Source organism: Charadrius vociferus, unplaced genomic scaffold (assembly GCF_000708025.1).
Source record: "Charadrius vociferus isolate BGI_N301 unplaced genomic scaffold, ASM70802v2 scaffold526, whole genome shotgun sequence".
Taxonomy (NCBI): Eukaryota; Metazoa; Chordata; class Aves; order Charadriiformes; family Charadriidae; genus Charadrius; species Charadrius vociferus.
The window spans coordinates 61,803-80,980 of NW_009648966.1; the positions used below are offsets into that span (position 1 = coordinate 61,803).

The 19,178-nt window shown below is 37.8% G+C and overlaps 1 protein-coding gene across 1 annotated transcript in view; it reads right to left on the reverse strand.

The window, feature by feature from the left end:
- Positions 1 to 19,178, reverse strand: part of DGKH (diacylglycerol kinase, eta) — a 75,328-nt gene that overhangs the window by 47,512 nt on the left and 8,638 nt on the right. The window contains exons 3-4 of the mRNA XM_009887706.1: positions 7,334 to 7,438; positions 6,884 to 7,016 (exon numbers count right to left, since the gene is read on the reverse strand). Of these exons, the coding sequence (XP_009886008.1) occupies positions 6,884 to 7,016; positions 7,334 to 7,387 (187 nt within the window). The 5' untranslated portion in view covers positions 7,388 to 7,438. The remainder of the gene's footprint in view (positions 1 to 6,883; positions 7,017 to 7,333; positions 7,439 to 19,178) is intronic.

Genomic DNA, 19,178 nt, shown 5'->3' on the forward strand with positions numbered 1-19,178 from the left:
GTGATATATTTATTCAGGATACTGGTGGTTACAGTATTTTCCAAGAGGTTACATTAAATGAAGAAGAGCCTGACATCTTACTGGATTATTTATTAAAAATCTACTAATTGGAATGCTCAGCACAAGTGTGTAGTACCAGCAGACATTTTGACAATCTAATAACTATTTGTATTTTGTTCAACTCAATATGACTAGTTAATGGTATCATATTATACCAAACAGACTGATGCCTACAACTGTGGGTATTTCTGTTACTGGAAGTGCATGACGTCATTCTATTTAGAGTGCATTATACAAATTATTTTGGCAAAGACCATTAAAGGTTTATGAGAACTAGCCAGCAGACCAGAAGCAGTAGTCTCTTTTCAAACAAATATTTGACAGGAAACTATTAAAAGCTTTGGCCCATTGCTTGTCCACCATTAAAAACATTAAGCCATGGTACAAAAGGTCTTGTGAATCATAAATTTCTCATTTTAATTCCACTGATACATTGCCAGATCAATTTAAAAAGTGAACTGAGACTATGCAAGCAACATCTGAGTTTGAGAGCAATTATCTGTGTTCTGGGAGATGTGTGAAAGTATGTGCTTAGCTCAAAGAAAGACAAGGAAACAGAAAAAGGAGTTTTGTTGTTTTTACAGTAATTCCCCTGGTATTTCAAAAAGTGGAGTTCATAGACCTGAAGTGTGTGCAAATATCCCATATTACTCAACTAACAGGGAAGGCTCACATTTTCAAAATAGCTCAGTAATATATCGTGTGTTTGCCAACCTAGGCTGGTTCCAAGCATCTAAAGAAGTCAGCTCTCACAGAAGCACAGAAATAAAGGCTGTATTTTCAAAAACGATCGCCCTTGAGCAGTTTTGCCACTAGAATGTTTTGGAGAAGATATGCCATCTTCATATTTATAAATGAGACACATTTGTCTTTGCTACACGGATCAAAATACAACAAATAAGGCATGAGGGGCAGTAGGAAATCCCAAATGACTACGGCACAGCAAAGTAAGGGAATTTTCTATTGAGCTATGGTTCAACTAGATCCCAGGGCTGTGTATTCAACCTCTGCTCTCTCAAGAAGGCAAGGACAAATTCAAACCCGGGATCTGAAGAGCTGCAGCAAGCCACACCATGGATAGCAAGTGACAGCTAATGTTTGCCTTGTGGGTACAGTATATAATTTACCAAATCTCAGATTAGACTTTCTGTAGATCTCCCCCCTGCAGCCCCAATATCATCAAACAACAATTCATGTTATTCTGAGCATTAAATGTTACCAAAAACAGCGACCTTAAGACCCAGATGTAACTTTCAAGCAAAATGCATAGCAGTACAGAAGAGACGGGTATAGAAAGGAAAATTTAAAATCAAATCTCAACCTTAGTTACCACTACCCCCTAATTTCTTTTGTCTTAGATGACACTGCATCCCGTTCATGAATCAAGTCTGATATCTGAAATCTTTTGGAAAGATGCAGATATACTGCTAGACATCAATTACCATCACTTCGCCAATGAAAGTTAAAAAATGAGAAAAGGAAAAATTTAGCCAAACTAAATCTAGAATATTCATAGAACATTATTTTAAATTTTAATTTCCTGTGTAAATATTTCTATCTGGAATATGAAGCAGGTCTCTCAGAAAGCCAACCAAGAGAACCACTTAATTAGCAAACAGTTGTCACAGTGGTACCAACATCTGCTGTCAGACAGTGTTTAAATCTAGAGTTATTATTAACTCTAATGAAGAAAAGTCAACATTACTGAACGTTATCACAGGATCTCTTGCACTGAAAATATACAGCTTTGTTATAGAACACTTCTGTCTCAAAGGCTTTTCATTCTAACTACCCATCAATTAATTCAACTGCATTGGCAAGACACTAAATTTTTTCCCACCAAACTTAGCACTCTACCACCTATTTTATGATGAGTTTTCTCTCCTGTGTTCTTCAAAGAAGAACTGGCTCAGACTGTTCTCTTCCAACTTCAAAGGCCAAAGCCAAAGTTTTGAAACTGATCTGAAGGTCTGGTATCTATAGTTTAAGTAGTCAAGACGGAAGGATTTGTCTTCAGGTATTCCAAGAAACCTGCTGTTTTGTTTCCAAGAATACTATCACATGATGGATGGATAAGCCACAGTGAAAACAGTGACTCACGTGAAAACAGCAACCTAACTTCACTCCAACTTGAAGCTTATGTCTGTGTTATAAAGGATAATATTCAGCAGTTTCTTGGTAGTTTTTACTACTTTCACCCAAATAACCCTCTAAGTTAATTTAATATTACAGAGTGTTAAAAAATACTCATATTAGACAGTCAAGTACTACAAAGTGAAGTTACTCATGCAACTTAACTTTGCAATACACGTTTGCAATATAGGTTCCCTATGCAGGTGTAAAGTCTCCAGTTATATGATCATACACTTTTTGAGAATGGGACCCTCAGTCACTGCATACAATGGATGGTTCTTGGTAAGTACGCAGCTGTGCTGTACTCTGGTTCACAACAATTTTCAACAGGTATTTGCCTTATTTACCAAAAGCTAATGAAATACTGCTTTTAAGACAACAACTTCTTCCTGGCCTTTTAAAATAGTAATAGTAATTATAATTATTATAATTATTACTATTGCTACTGCTCCTCCTATAATGCTCAGTACTACTATAATTAAGACCTTTTTTTTCATACTGTGTATCTTCAAAGTACCGGTGACTTCAAACAGCTTCAACTGATTTTTGCAGTTACAGAAAACTCAGCATTTCTGTGATACAGATCCCAGATTATGAACAACACACAATTGCCGATTTGATCAAAAATCTTATTTAAGTGATTTCCCCAGGATTACAGAGGGCCACAGTGTGATACAAAGTCATAGAACACAGCTTTCTATTACTCCTTAATTCTTTAACAATGAACATCCCTTCTCTTCCTGACCGCTTCATTCACTATTCACTCTCCAGCCTGTGCAGAAAATGCAGCAAAACTCACTAGTAACAAGCGACAAGAGGAAATGGCCTCAAGTTACACCAGGGTGGGTTTAGGATGTATATGAGGAAAAAGTTCTTCACAGAAAAGGTTGTCAAGCATTGGAACAGGCTGCCCAGGGAAGTGGTGGAGTCACCATCCCTGGAGGTATTCAAAGGACGGGTAGAGGTGGTGCTTAGGGACATGGTTTAGTGGTGGTTTTGGCAGTATTAGGTTGATGGTTGGACTTGATGATCTTAAAGGTCCCTTCCAACCTAGATGATTCTATGATTCTACGAGTCCATGATTACCCAAGTAGTGCATGCATGATACTCTGTGCAGTGGGTACGAAGAATGGGGTTTTGTGGGCAAAAAACTCCAATCATAATGAAAAAAGACCCAGTGCACAAAGTGCATTTGCAGAAGCAATTTAATCTCGGTATTTTCTTATTGCTTGACTTCATGATCCTAAAGCGTTCTTTCAATACTGTTTGTGTAATTCATCACAGGAGAAAGTGTCTCATTTAAACTGCAATCTCCAGCTTATTAGATATATTTGATATTCATGAATCAAGATTCAGTCATGATAATGAAAACACTACATGAAGAAATACATGTTGGAGAACAGTCATAGAGGCAGTGTTCCACTGGCAATGACTTGGATAGAAATGCAGTATTGATACATAGTAATCAAGGTTAGAGGGCTTTGAAAGAGTTTCTGTAGATAATCATATCATCGATGATCTATAGTTCTTTAGGTTTCTTTGCCTAAACATTCCAATGTATACCTGTGTTTACCTGACAACTTCTTAGGGTTACACTCCTGAGCATACAGCAAGCTAAAGTCTGAATAAGAGAAACATTTGAGAAGCATAAAGAACAAAAATCTTGATTCAGCTAGTTGGGAGTAATTTCCAATGGAAGGCAAAAAAATGATAATTTCTCTGTCCTACTAAAGACCGTGGATGAGTGTTGTGGAGATCAGTCATTTATAGCTAGCTAGAGCACACAACGCACAGACAACATTTGAAAAGTTAATTATCTTTTGAGAAGACATGAAAGAAGGAACTAGTGGGAAGAATAGCATTGCATCTCAAAGGAGTGTATGATTAATTTTTTTTAAAGTTTTTGAGCAGTAGAAAGAACGAAGCCTGGTTATAAATTTACATCCTCAGTTTCATATACATATTGATTCTTTGACTTCTAAAAAGACACAAGTTCACGCTACAGTCTTTTCCCTACCCTGGCTTCCACAAAACCTCAGGGTGGCCTGCAATTAATTTAGTCAACCTTTGGTGAAGGCTACTGGGAGGGAAGATACCCTGAAAAAAGAAGGCACCCATCTTATCTTCAAAAGAAATGCGGCTTATTGTGTGGTCAGGCTGAAAAAAAACCCAAACAGTTGTATAACGCTGCTGGAGACCAGCAGGCCTGAGAGAATAAAATATTACAGCACTGTTCTTCTAAAGTATGGTAAGCTGCAAAATATTGGCAATGGGATTTATTTTTATTTTTACCTACAGTCAAGAATCAGACCGCAAAGAGTACAAAGACTCTAAGCCACTTTCAACATAACTTGGTGTGCCAGTAACCCAAACCACTGAAAGGAGAAAGAGCTCCAATATCTCTTGGGAAGAAGCCTCTCCGGCTTCTCAATACAAGACATAATAAAGTAGCTTGGGATCAATGACCACACAAATAAATGAATTTAGTATATGTATAAATGGATTCCCAGCGTAAAGCAGTGCTGGAGGTTTCAAATGCCAGGCATGAATATTTAAACAGTTTTTTTTAAAGAGGTAATGAGAAAAAGTAGCACAGAACACGTCTGGGGAATCTTAAGACTCCATACTTCCTACATTGTCTCCTCAAATAGCATATATTGCTAACACAGTGTAAGTCAAAAAAATAGATGGTGAAATGCATTAGAAATGCACATAGCAGAAGTAAGTAAATATGAACTCAGTCACATAAGAATTTCAGAGAAAAAAGTGGTATCAAACCCAAATACACTTCTTAGATGAAGAAATTAAGGATGATTAACACAGAGTTTTACAGGTATACAGAATCGGGGACAAAGTATGAGTATTGCAGTGAAGAGTCAACTGTCAAATGATTTAGATTAGATGCATAATTAAATTTTCTCCTTTTATTTAAAAAAATACTTGGAAGTAAATTAAAGAAAACAGATACAAACTAGCAGCTAAGAAGTAAGAGGAGGTAAACTTATTAATAGACAAAAGAATATCATAGTATCTACGTAGAAACCAATCCAGGACATACATGTTTATGAAACTGTGGACCAGTGAAACCAATCCAAACTACCTTCACGAGCCGTTCCTAAAAACTGCTGAAAGATCATCTGGTATCAGAAATGTGGATAAACGCAGCATTAGTTTGCCATAAGTTATGCAGAAAAGTGACAAAGTCCAAATCTGGAAATTAAGGAAACTTCCTTAATGTAAAGTTAACCCAACACCCTGGAAATTAAAACCATACTTAGAAACAAAATAAGACACTGAAAAACCAGAAAAATTATGAACTACAACTATTAACATTGATAACCTTAAAAGAATAATTCTAGCTAAACAGCCTTTTAAAATACCTATAATACTAACTTCTGAAAAGAGTTAATTCTTTATGAAAGGAAAGAAGTCTTTCCTTTCCTTTCCTTTGCCTGAGCAAATATAACTGTGTTTGTACACAGAGGCAATACAACTGCATTTAGTTAAGCACATGATACTTCCATCTGCCAATATCAGACATTGGAAATACCATAATTGCCTTAAAACTGTCCAAGCGACTTATACGCAGTGGAAAACATACACCAGAGAAGCTGGAAGTAACTATGCTACTTCTAATTTCTATGAAACAGGTTCATCCCGTTCCTTGGCAACTACACCATTAGCTACATTAAAAGCATGGACAATTCAGGACAGTGGGTTAATGTTTCCTTTGTAAGATTTCCTTAATACAGATTATTATGCTCAGACCTCAAGTATTGTAACAGCATCAATAACAGAAATGCATTTGCAGTTGAGTAGCACGCATCCAAAAAAATGAAGCTTTGAAGGGTTTAACTGTAACTCTTTTCTGGACATTTTGGTAATTAAGTATCTCTACGTTTCTTATCTATCATAAGGTCACACGGATGCTTTGTTTTCTGATTCTAACACAAGCAGACTTGGTACCACTTTTCCACAGAACTTGCAGCAGAAAATAAACAAGGTGTTTCAGGTTTATGATAAATATTTGTTTGCGAAATATCGTTTCTCCAGATAAGCTTAGTGCTGAAGTCTTAGCCGCACCTCCTTTTTCTTTGTGCTTGATTTCAGCTGTTGAAGCATCAAAATGCAAAGGCATCTACATGTCTACCCCCTCACTGCATGAGAGAATTTTTAAACCAATAAATCTGCCCTCATCTGTCCTGCCTGTACTGCAGGATCAGGCAGCAGCAACAGAGCAAACAAAAATTGGAAGGGAAGAGGTCATAGCACTGGACAAAGTGTTATCAATTTTTCTAGATTTTGGGGAGAAACTACCATTATGATTTTTTTCCTAAGGAATGCTGATTCTGCAAACCAATAAGACTATTTTGTTTCACATTTTTGACGGGGCAAATCAAACAAATCCTATCTTTTCTCACAACCTATCCACCCAGAACATCCCAAACTGGTCACTGCAGCAGAAGGAACTGTTTTATTGAGATGGGTTAGAAAAAGGCACCTGAAGAATGCAAGAAGGTGAGCTAGATCACCTTCTAGCAGTCCCTCTGCCCAAAAGAAAGTCACTCTAGTGAATAGATTTCTCCCTTCAGGCTTTTTTCTTACTTGTTATTTTCAGAATCATTACTCGTCTTAAACTTTCAGCCATCTGTCTACATTATAAACAGGGGGAAGAAAGCGTTTATTTTACCTTCACAAGACAGGCCGTGAGAAGTGACTCCAGAGAGGCTCTCTCTACACACGTTACAGAAGGTAGGTCGGGCATGGGAGCAGGCGTACCAGTTATGCATCCCTGAGAAATGTTCCACATTAAACTGTGCGGTCTAGTAAAGGAGAAGTTAAGACAAATTTGCAAGTACAGAACACAGCTACGGTGACTGAAATTACCTACGGTTCCATATTACAGGGGACGACAATGTAACGTTCACCAAAAGTATTTTCCAAAGGGTACTTAGCCTGGTCTCCCTCCAAACTTCTACACAAAAGTGTGATAATAAGCTCTCATTTCGTCTTTACATGAAGCTTCACTTTGACATTAGACAAGCTTTTCACACTAAGGAGGGTGAATGCTCCAGTTCTGTGTCCTGTAGCTTGATCTGCTGAGCTAGAACAGGTTGCACTAAGAGGGATGTCAACTTACCTCATAGTGTTCTCTGGACTGAACGGACTTCAGAGAGCTTATCCAGTCCTCCATTTCTTTTCTGTTCTCAGCACACAATATTAGCCTCCTAAATGGAGTGATTATCTGAAAAAGATAACGCATTCTGGTTAATCCAGATAGTAAAAATCATGATAGACTATAATATTTAATGTATTCTTTCCTGCGAAATAATGCAAAAGGAAGACACGCCCCAGATCACAAGATACTAAACAAAAATATTTTCTTTAATAGACTACCAACAACGAACGAGCTCTTTTTTCCTTTTTCAGTTCCTAAGGTCCGAATCAAGCTTCAGTATAGGTCTTTACAATCTATATTGATCATTCCTCCTTCTCAGCTCCTTGTCTATGCACTGAGATTTAAATACTCGAATGGCAGGCGCTGAAACTGCTAAAACAACCGTTCTGGAAATTACTAATTGACTAAGATTGCAATCCTATTTCATAACAGCATTATAGCAACTGCAAGGTCCATTCCAATTGTTAGAGACAAAAACATATTAAAGGCAAAAGGCTGATAGTCTTAAACAACAAAAAAAGCTTTCATCATATTTCTCTATCTTGTATATTGAGATTAAAGTTACTCAAATTTAAACATACACAAATTTTAAACAGAACTTTCTATATAAAACTCAGTATAAGAACACATACAAATCATTATAAAAAGACACAGAGAACAAAAGCAAACAGCTGAAATCTTATCCTGCTAGGACGGTTGAACGAATTCCTGGAACAAGTTGATGCTGGGGAGTTTTCAGTGGTCTGGTGTTGGATTCTAGAAATCTGAAAATGCTGTGTCTAGGAGGTTCAGAGTATAAGCTGTTTTCCCCCCTCCCTCACCAGTAGAAAAATAATTAAAATAACAGGAAGGCACCAGAAACTATCAGCTAACTCCCACTGAAATTATTTTGAGCGCTGCACTAAAATAGATGAAGCAGTTACTTACAGAGCAAAGAATTTTAAACAAAATAAGTAGATGAAATTAAAGGAAAGTTATTTGGTTTGTTGTAGGAAGTCTGAAAAATAAAACTGAATCCTTTATCAGTCCTATGCATAAATCTATTGCACAGTGTGCACCACCCACAATTGCAAATTACTTAAACAAAACAAAGAAAGGACCACCAAAAAATTATAGTTCTGCCTATTGGGTTAAATGCTACAGGCTAGATAGTGTAACATTTACACAATATTAGTAAACACTTATGTACAGCTGCATTTACTTACCCAGTCTCTGCCGTAAATAGTCTCTAGCCTTGATTTGTCCTATCCACCTCTTCATTAAACTGAGCTGCACTTTAACATATCTCAGAGGCAACGTAACTGAAGTGCAGCAAGCTGCAAGTCACATGGAGGGGAGGCGAAAACCCTGTGGGCTTCCTTTTTCTTTTCTTTTTTTATGTACTCACTTCACATGGAATTGAATAGTTTCTCTGTTTTCTATTTCCTTCAATCTTGCTTAAGCTTTTTAATAAGGTTTATTAGTAGCTGTCCGCGGCTCTTCCTAAAGAACAGTTAATGCAAAGAGCAATGCTTCTCTCATTAGTTTGGAGCCAAACAGACGCTTTATTACTTCAAAATGTTTTTCTAGGCCAGGTCATCAAATGAAGCCCAGAAAAGCCATTAAATCATAATATAACCCTGGCTCCAACAACAATCAGCATTCTGCTGGAATTTCCAGGTTTCAGTGGACTCAGAAATCTTATTTGGGCAAATCCATCCACCAGATTATTTCCTATTATATAGCATGACATTATAATATGGATTAAGTAAGGACAAGTCCACCCAGAACTCTTCACTTTGTGTCCATCCTTCCCCCATGCTACCTACTGATTTTAACTCATAACCAGATGCTGTGAAATGCCATTAAGCAACAACAGCTGCATTTAATGCTGAAGACTCCTGACAATCTTGATCTTTTCCAGTAAAATTCATTCATATTACTCATGTCTTTAATACTACTGATCACAGAAATCCCCTGCGCGTCTGTCCCCCCTCTCAAAATCAAGGCCTTAATTCAGTTGTTCACACATACTTATCTAGTGCCAATTGAGATGCCTTTTGGTATCCAAAGCACCAGCACGGGGCAGGTAAATATGACTGAGGACCATAGCACACAGAACAGCAGCTAGAAATAAGCTAGGTGGGACCCCAAAGCCATCTCAAAAGGTACTAAACACCCATATATTGGCAACCAAATCCTGTCACCAAATATTGCTAACTAATGCATGTAACCATATCAGAAATTCCTATATCCCAACTTCTTATTAAATTCAGAGCATAGTAAACTTAATAAAGTTCAGAGCTTTTCAACAGTCTAAAAGTTAAATTATATACTGATGATCACACGAATCTAGGATCAATTCTTATCAGTGCCATAAAAATAAAGTGAAAAGTTGTAAGACATATTTGTAAATACAGCACCTATAACATGACGATTAAACTACATCTTCTCTTTGATTTACGGATTTTAACAACAAACTTCAAGAAGGTGTATGATAACATGAAAAAAACCAAAATGCATTATATGCAAAAAATATCAATAATGCTTGGAATTTTTCTTTAAAAAAAAGAAGAGAAACTAAGCGGTTCATTTAGGTTCTCATCTAATTCAACCTACAAAATCATGGAGAAGATGTACTCTTGTTATTTATCAGGTATTTCACGTAACATAAGAACTCAGGGAACCAAGGAAGTGATTAGCAAACAACAAAAAGTGTTTTTTTCCTAAATGTAATGCATTATTTAGACTTGAAGAGTATTCCCAAAGGATGTTGAGGAGACCAGAAGTTTAAATGTCTAAAAAGGTACTTGACAATTCATCACGAATAGATATATCGTATAGTATAAAACACAATATCTGACACCTTCAATATCTGACACCTTCAACTTAGCAAGTCCTCAAAATCCAACAATGAGTGAACGTTGGGAAGTTATGCAAGAGGAAGAATCACTGTACACACTCTGCTGCTTATAGCCCTTTCTTGAGTACCTGCTACCGCTGTTATACTACTTTGATTCAGTATGGTTTTATGAGATTTACGCTAACTCGGTATAGCTGTTCTTGCTTGTCCTAAACTGAGAATGACTTCCTGTACCTTCTTATTTGCATTTACACTGAAGGCGTGCTTTCTTATGGATGCTTATAGAAAGTTAAGATTAACTAACTTAAGTAGGATGTTTAGAGTGTATTCATTAAAGACAGCTGAAGCTGTATGCAGACATAATCAGAATTAAAATAGATTTAATTGTCCTGAAAATTATTTTCCAGCCATGTAAATTTGGATTTTACTTGTAATCTTATCTCTTTGCATGTAGTTATATTCAAAGTCTTGTATCTTCTCTTCTACCAACCAAAGTCAGTATCTTTTCTTCTACTACTTATTACCTTTTTTTAAATTAATGCTCACTGCCCCGAATATTATTATTTATATATCACTCTGAATATGCTGAAGTCTCAACAGACAAGAAGAAATGGTATAATCCAATGACAAAGCAAGTGTCACAGGGACCAGTGGAAGACCACTGAGGTAACATAAGAATGAGGGAACTCTTAAATCTTGGAGGAACTTAGGTGCTAATGGTTAACACGCTGACAAAGCAGGAGACAAATCAAGAAGGACGAAGACAGACAAAAGGCCTTAAAAATAAATAAATCAAGAAAATTTAATTTAGAAGATTAAGTTACAATGAAGATTTTCACCACTGTCAAGTAGCCAAGAAGAAGTCACTGCTGATTTTGGAAGAGGAAATTATCAAAGCCAGATACTGCAGTATATTCAAAAGTAATGAAACTGAGGTAGAGGGAATAAAAAATGTTTTTAACACAGTAGGCATAGGGAAAGGGTGAGCATATACAGTCTTAAAAGTTGAAGGCAAACAACACAAGTCCTAAAAACATCACAGGGAATAAAGAATGTCTGGATAGGAAGAAAAATGGCCCATTACTGCGGTAACATTCCTGTTCCATTCAGAAAAATAGGGGTTTTTTTTGAGTGGGGAATGAAGGAGACAAGAGGATATTGTTCAGTCTGCTACCACGTAGGTCTTGCCATAAATTGGGATTTTCACACATGTTGACACCGGGATAATTTGGCTTCTAAAAACATACGCATACTCATATATATGTACATACACATCTGGAAATTACTTCGATGACAATTACACAGTCAAGTTTTGGGCAACTACTGCAACTTCTCCTTCAGACAGCACCTACTAAGAACAAGCTTAACATCTTAAAAGGAAATAAAATTGCTATTAAATTCAGTGTAAATTTGAAAAAAAGCACCTTTTGCTTTCAAAGGGGCTAACTACCAATAACATTCTATATGCCTTCAACCCAATGGGTTTAGACTTACGATCTGTAAAGTAAAAACACGGATTGTTGAATTAAAGCTTACTGCCTAACTTTTAACATATTTTATCATATCATCAACATATAAGAAAATACAGTTCCAAAAGCCTGGTGGCTACATTTCTGGTTTCCTTTAGCGATTCAAAGAAAAATGCAGACACTGTATTTGCTAATCAAGAAAATAATGGTCTACATCTCAGCGGCAACCAGCAGCTATTGTAAAGTACCCCACTTCCTGCAATATGATATTTGCATTAAGGCACCTTCTGCTGCTCTAAACTATTATCAGGCATTACACTAATAGCACTTTGTAGGGCCGATCTTGAATTGACTTAGTAATGTAGAAACATCACTTAGAATCTGAAACAGGCAGGGAAATGGTCTTCCTGTTCTTTGCACAGATATTTTTAAAGTATCTTTCTGGAACTAATGAAGAGAGGGTGATAGAATGAGAGAGAGCACCCCCACCGCTCCTTTTACGGACCAGACCCGATGTCTGGGGCATGAACGGAAGAGGTTTAATGCTTTGTAACTTCTCTGTGCTACTAGACATTGGCGAGTGAATTCTGGCGAACAGCAGGATAACATGTTATGCCTCCCTCACTTTCAGTCTGCCTCTCCATTTCTCTGTCCTCGTACAGGTGGGTCCATATGAATGTGATGGACATCCATCACAGCGGTGGGAGCAGACTGCTGGGGTCATTGGTGCACCCATAGCAGAGCTTGTCTGCAAAAATCGCAGTGCTAACAGTTGGGCAGCTTTCTGCAGTACTTTAATTTCTTGGGTTCAGGATACTAAATAAATTATAACAGTACTGTCGCTGTCAAAGGTGTAGTTGATGTTTTATGGTGAATCGTCACTATTATTTTTCAAGATGAGCCGAGCCAGGCAAAAGTATAAATTATAAAGGGAGTGGAGGATTTAAAAGCAAGGCGAGTAATAAATGGCTATTATATTTGCCTGAGTACAATACAGAATTTATAATCAGAACAATTAGCTCTGTCTACTCCACTAAAACGTTGCTTCTCTCTTTTTGCTGGCCTTCTCCTATTTCATTGTTGCCAAGCTCACAAGTAATGAAGTAATGTGTGGTTTTGGCCCCCACGATAAAAACTTGTAAGAGGGGGAATAGGGTTAGTCCCACACAGCATCTCCTGCATCAGTACACCAGGACAAGTGGGCTTAACTAAAATGCAGGAGAAAAGTGGTTACATCACAGAAACAGGTAGAAGGTCTACTCTGACTTCACTCTGCAGTAGAATCCAACCCGGGTAATTTAGGTGGCCTTGCCTTATATACCACATCTAGCAAAAATGAAGAAGCATCTCCCAGCACACATCCAGGCACGTGAAGGAGAAGAAAGTGATTGGAAGTGGTCAACATGGATTCACCAAGGGGAAGTCATGCTTGACCGACCTGATAACCTATGATGAAATGACTGGTTTGGTTGATGAAGAGACAAAGGTGGATATCATCCACCTTGCCTTCAGTAAGTCTTACAGTGCTATCCCTTAAGGTCCTCGTAGACAAGGTGATGAAGTATGGGCTGGATGAGCAGACAGTGAGGTAAACTGAAAACAGGCTGAATGGCTGGGCCCAGAGGTTGGTGATCAGTGCCACAAAGTCTAGTTGGAAGCCAGTAACTAGCAGTGTAGGCCAAAGGTCAATACTGGGTCCAGTTCTGTTTAACATCTTGACTAATGATCTTAATGATGGGTCAGAGTGTACCCTCAGCAAGTTTGCTGATGACACAAAACTGGGAGGAATGGCTGATATGCCAAGAGAGTCATGCTGCCATCCAGAGGGACCTCCACAGGCTGGAGAAATGGGCTGACAGGAACTTCATGAAGTTCAACAAGAAGTCCAAAATCCTGCACACAGGAAGGAACATCCCAAGCATCAGTACATGCTGGGGGCCACCCAGCTGGAAAGCAGCTTGGCGGAAAAGGACCTGGGGTCCTGTTGGACAACAAATTGAACGTGAGCCAGCAACGCGCACTTGTGGCAAAGAAGGCAAGTGGTATCCTGGGATGCATTAGGAGTGTTGCCAACAGGTCGAGGGAGGTGATCCTGCCCCTCTGCTCAGCACTGGTGAGGCCACACCTGGAGTACTGTGTCTAGTTCTGGGCTCCTCAGTGCACGAGAGACATGGACATACTAGACACAGTCCAGGGAAGGGCCACAAGGATGATGAAGGGAGTGGAGCATCTGACATATGAGGAGAGGCTGAGAGAGCTAGGACTGCTTAGTCTGGAGAAGAGAAGGCTCAGGGAGATCTTATTTATGTGTATAAATACCTGAAGGGAGGGTGCAAAGAGGATGAAGCCAGGCTCTTTCCAGTGGTGCCCAGTGACAACATAAGAGGCAATGGGTACAAACTGAAACACAAGAGGCTCTGTGTGAACATCAGGAAAGACTTTTTTACCATGAGGGTGACTGAGCACTGGCACAGGTTGCTCATGGCAGTTGTGGAGTCTACATCCTTGGAAATACTGAAAAGCTGTCTGGACATGGTCCTGGGCAGCTTGCTCTAGGTGGCCTTACTTCAGCATGGGGATTGGGCCCGATGACCTTCAGAGGTCTGTTCCAATCCCCAAATCACTCTGTGATTCTGTGAAAACAGAATCCAAGTAAACCAAATAATCCAGTTATGACATGTCCAGCCTTGAACTGTAAAACAGATGCAAAAAGTATCCAGCAAAGGTCACTTTGTCAGAAATATACAGTTCCCCAAATTTGACCTCATTTGACCTAAATTAACGTCAACCAACTGCTAACAGAAAAATATTATTCCTTCAAGTATAACTTTATAATGAGACAGTTACAAGAAGCAGGGTAGGAAAGTTTCATGAATTTGGACTGAAGAATTAGAAATTTATCTTAAATCAGTATTTAAATATAGCAAAACCAATAAACCATTCTTGTAAATGTAAACTGGAAACTGCTATATATAGTTCAAGGCCTGCACATTTCTTCAAAGTCCTTACATAAAGAGTTGTTAAACACGTTACTTCACACTGCTGTGCCCTTAGCTCCTGCTTCACCAGCTCATTACATGTCTATCAGATGGGGTGACTTCTGTACTTAAAGGAAAACATTTACTTACATATCTAATGGGAGTAGATGCAAACTTATACAAAAGAAAACAGCAAGTGACTATTTTTTTCATCTGTAATAACAGATGCCTGTTTAAACACGATCCAGCTGCTTGGAGCCAGGGATTCTTGTTCACTAGAAGCAGGAAATTTATTCAAAGTTTACACCAATGGATTTGTTTATAAAATTATTTGGTATACAGGAACTGCACTGACAGATATTTTTCAAGGTTTCTCCAGGTATTTTAACCACTTCTAAAGCAAGAAGATAAAAAAATGTCAGAGAATAGGTAAGCGTAAAACTGTAGGAAGAACAAAATCTGGCAATCCTTTTGCAGTAATTCATAGACCAGTGCTTGTTCTCCAAATACCCCAACTGCTTCATCAGTGTTATACTATGAGTTCAGACAAGGAAATAAAAGACATTTTCAAAGCGTTTACTTCTATGTAAATCTTCTTATTGTGTTTCACAAATTAAAGAAACTCTTAGAAAACTGAAGGAAGACATACAGACATTTTCTGTGAACTACTTTAGAAAAATTTCTGCTTAAGCTTGAAATACGTGGAAAACAAGCTCCAGGTAAATGTAACCAGAACCTAAACGTACAATATAGCTCAGAATGGTCACATTTTAAAGCAACCCTTTTTTTTTTTTCCTTTTTTCCTCTTCTGAATGGTGTTCAGCTTTCTTGTAATAGCTCGATCTCAAGCGGTTTATCTATGGATTTTAGCCTCACAGCTGAAATGCTTTATTGCTTTTTCATAACAAAACTTAAAGCTTCAACGTCTTCAGATACTCTAGGGAAAGGGAGACAGTGGATCAACTCAGAGATAAGGAGCTTAAAACTTGCAAGTCACACCCAAAGCTACCCAAAGAGCTCTCAGCATCATTACTTTTTTTTGTCACTGTCAGAGGGCGGGGAAAAATGAGCAAATGCTAAATGGAGGAAAAAAAACCTAAGTGCATCACAAGCGCACTGTAATTGCTTTTGTGTCTCCAACTTTTTTTTTTTTCTGCAGCATATTAATTTGCTATTTCAGTTTTTGTTTTGTTTCTAAGTTGCCTGAATATAGAAAAAAAAAAAAAACAAACCAAACCAAACCACAACTGAGTGGAAAATTGAACAAAATGGAATACAAAGCACTTCCCCTCTCTTTCTGTGGTTTGGGTATTGCTCGGGCTGGGAGCATTAAAAAGCCTTCGTCATTTACAGGCTAATCAGCATCTGTATGAAACAGCAGATAGTTCACAACCAGGGAAAAACTAAATCCATCCCAAGAGTTAGCTACCCATGAGAAGCTGAGTCACGTTGGTGAGGCCAGCTCAAGAACTTGAACTTTTTCCAGCCATATTCTATCTCCGCGAGATGACAGGAGGCCCTGAGATCTTCAAGGATGTCACTCCAGGACCTCTGTCAGCCCTGCACTAGGCTGCAAACGCAGAATGGGGAATGTCGGGATATGCCATTCCCCCATCTTGAAACGGTGCCACGCACCAACCTTTCCGATAACGCCAAGGGCAAAATTTAAAATGTGATGTTTCTGAGTGGGATTTGGCTCACAGAGGAAGGCACTTTAAGTAAAGACATCTACAAATGCGTCTGCACTCCCACCATCATCAATATATACTGCACTCACAATGTTAAAACTCAACCAGAACACAAAGGAAATTTCGAAGTGTACCCAAACCCAGGAAATTATTTTACATCTACAGGGTAAATCTGACATAAAGTATGCTGAGAGGAATCCTAAGGATAGCACCACTCATAGTACACAGCACTTCACTGATATGTTTTTTGTTTTCCTTCACACAAAGAGTTTCGTAATACTAACATAAGCTCCTAAACCATACCTGGATCACAAATAAGTAAATAAATAAATAATTATTATTATTATTATTAAAATTAGTATGCAATTGAGTAAAGATACACCAATAGCCAAGGTTCAAGCAGACTGAAGAGTGTTCACACCAGACTGCATTCAGTTAAATACATTTCATGTGTAACTGAAATTTGTGGTTTATGTAAGTTTATCAAGAAACGGAAACATGTTTCCAAACACAAATCCATTCCTTTGGTGTCCCTGTGGTTTATTAAAGGGAGAAGTCAAGCAAGAGTGTCTCCCTTCAAGGGAACATCAGCAGAGATTGTACGTAGAAATTTAATCAAAACACATTTTTCACAAAGAAATAGAATTGCAGATAGATGCACTCCAGAGTATTCCTACAGAGCAAAACCGAAAAGTTTAATCATCCAGGCTAAGAACGAGGCAGTGAAAAAATTTGCTTAGCAATAGCTGAAAACCAGGGGAAACCACCCCAAGTCTGGAACAAGCCAAAGCCTTGAAGGTGGTTGCTGACCACTTGATCCCAGGAGTCTCCCAACAGAGGAGTAGCATGATGCTTTCACCAAACTACAGAAATAAGAAAGACAGTAAAAGAGAAGCAGCAGAAAGCTCAGAAAAGGTCAGTACAACCTTTAGGTAAGTGGCCCTCAGAAAAAACAGAGTGAGGTAGAATAGTGTCTGAAAGAGGCTTGAGGGTATGAGCAAAGAAACCATCTCCTGATGTCCACCGAGATCAAACTGCAGTAAATTGGATTTTGCAAAGAAGCAGGACGACATTAGAGAAACACCTTCACTGGCATCCATAAGCTCTTCTGCACTTCAATAAAGCTCAAGACCCTGAACTTTGAGCAAATCAAGAGCCAGTAATAAAACTGAATTGTCATTAGATTATTTAAATAGGAAAAAAACAGTATTAAGATAATTATTCCCAGCTTTGGGACAATCCCTCTTCGTCTCTGATATTTGAAAAGACAGAAGACTGGAGTGCCCAACCCCAAAGATGAAAGGTTTTAAACTCCTTTAGGAAAAGTCTCTTCTCATTTCCTCTTGATGTGGCTTGGGGAAGGTTAAGCAGTTCTCACATTCCCTGAAGTTCTCGTAGTCCCTGCAGAAAAGCCTCAATAGCAACTCCAAAAAAAATCTGAGTGTCAAGAAAGGAAGCAAAATATGTCCAAGAAATTCCCACTATCTATCCAAAATATTGCAAAGGTCTGGCAACACATTCTGTTTTCAAAGCCCACCATGAATACGAAAGGTTAATTTTCTAAAATCTAGCAGAAGCATCTAATTTTGACAATAAGCAGAGAGCTTACTGAAGTCAGAAGCAGCAGGGCTGAAATAAACTGCTAAAAAGCAATACACTTGGAGACCCAGTTGTAATATTCAACTTGAAATTCCAATGAATTTCAAGAATTGAGTTTCCAGTACAACCGGGCAACTTCCCATTAAAAACAGCAGCTGTAAAGGAGGATTCAAAGATGAAAAGAGTTGGTTTATGCTTTAAGATGGTTCCACATAAATTATATGCCAGTGAACTTTACATCCCCAGCCAAGACATAGGATATGCTGCATTCAGAAATATGGATAGGAAATAGGGTAATCAGAGTTCTGGAAGAAAACAATCAGCAAATATGTGTTTAGTTTTCCAATATCTATCCAAATTCACAGAATATTAAGGAAATTGCAGACAACTGGATAAAGATTTTTTTGTTTAAAAACATATTAAACAGAACCCTCTGCTTTCAGGTCAAACTGAACTGATAAGTCTGATCAAAAAAGTGGACATCAGAGGAAAAAAAACCTTAACTTTTTGTAAGAAAATTACATTCAGGGACTAACTATAATGAAATGTCATCCATGTTTTGTTTTTTTCTTTATATAATATAAAAAAAACACTTTAAAACAAAATTTAATCCCTTTAATTTGAACTAAATTAAGTACTTATGTTCAAAAAAGTAAAAGCATCAGGCTGACCCATAATTATTTTTAGTTCAGTCACCAAACCAAAAAGACCAATTATTTTTATGTTGCAATCGTGATGAAATGAAAAGTTAAGGGACATAAAAAATTAAGAAGGTATAATTGGAATTTTTAATAGGGGAAAAGACTAACAGATAATAAGCACCTTATTATTCTCTTACGAAATTTTGTGGTGAAATTCTTAAACTGGAAGAAAAGTGTAAAGGAGTGATATGGGAACACTTAGAGATAGCACAAAATTTTGATTAATTAGTTCCCCCTTGATCACCAACGCACTTCAGCAAGCCAAGCAAGGTATTAAACAGACAGTACAGTGACTTGAAAAATTCCAGTGTCAGTAAAAACAAAGAAATACACGCTAGAGAAAAAACCTAGAAGCATAGAAGTATTTATGAGTCACAGAGAGCTCCAAATTAACAGGAAAAGTATCTTAGTATCACTATAGAGGAACAAAAAAAAAATGCATGTGTTGCTGCTGCAGAAAAAAAGACATAATCTAGGATCCATAAGGAATGTAAATGAGCACTGATTTTGAAAATAGTCCCAAATATCT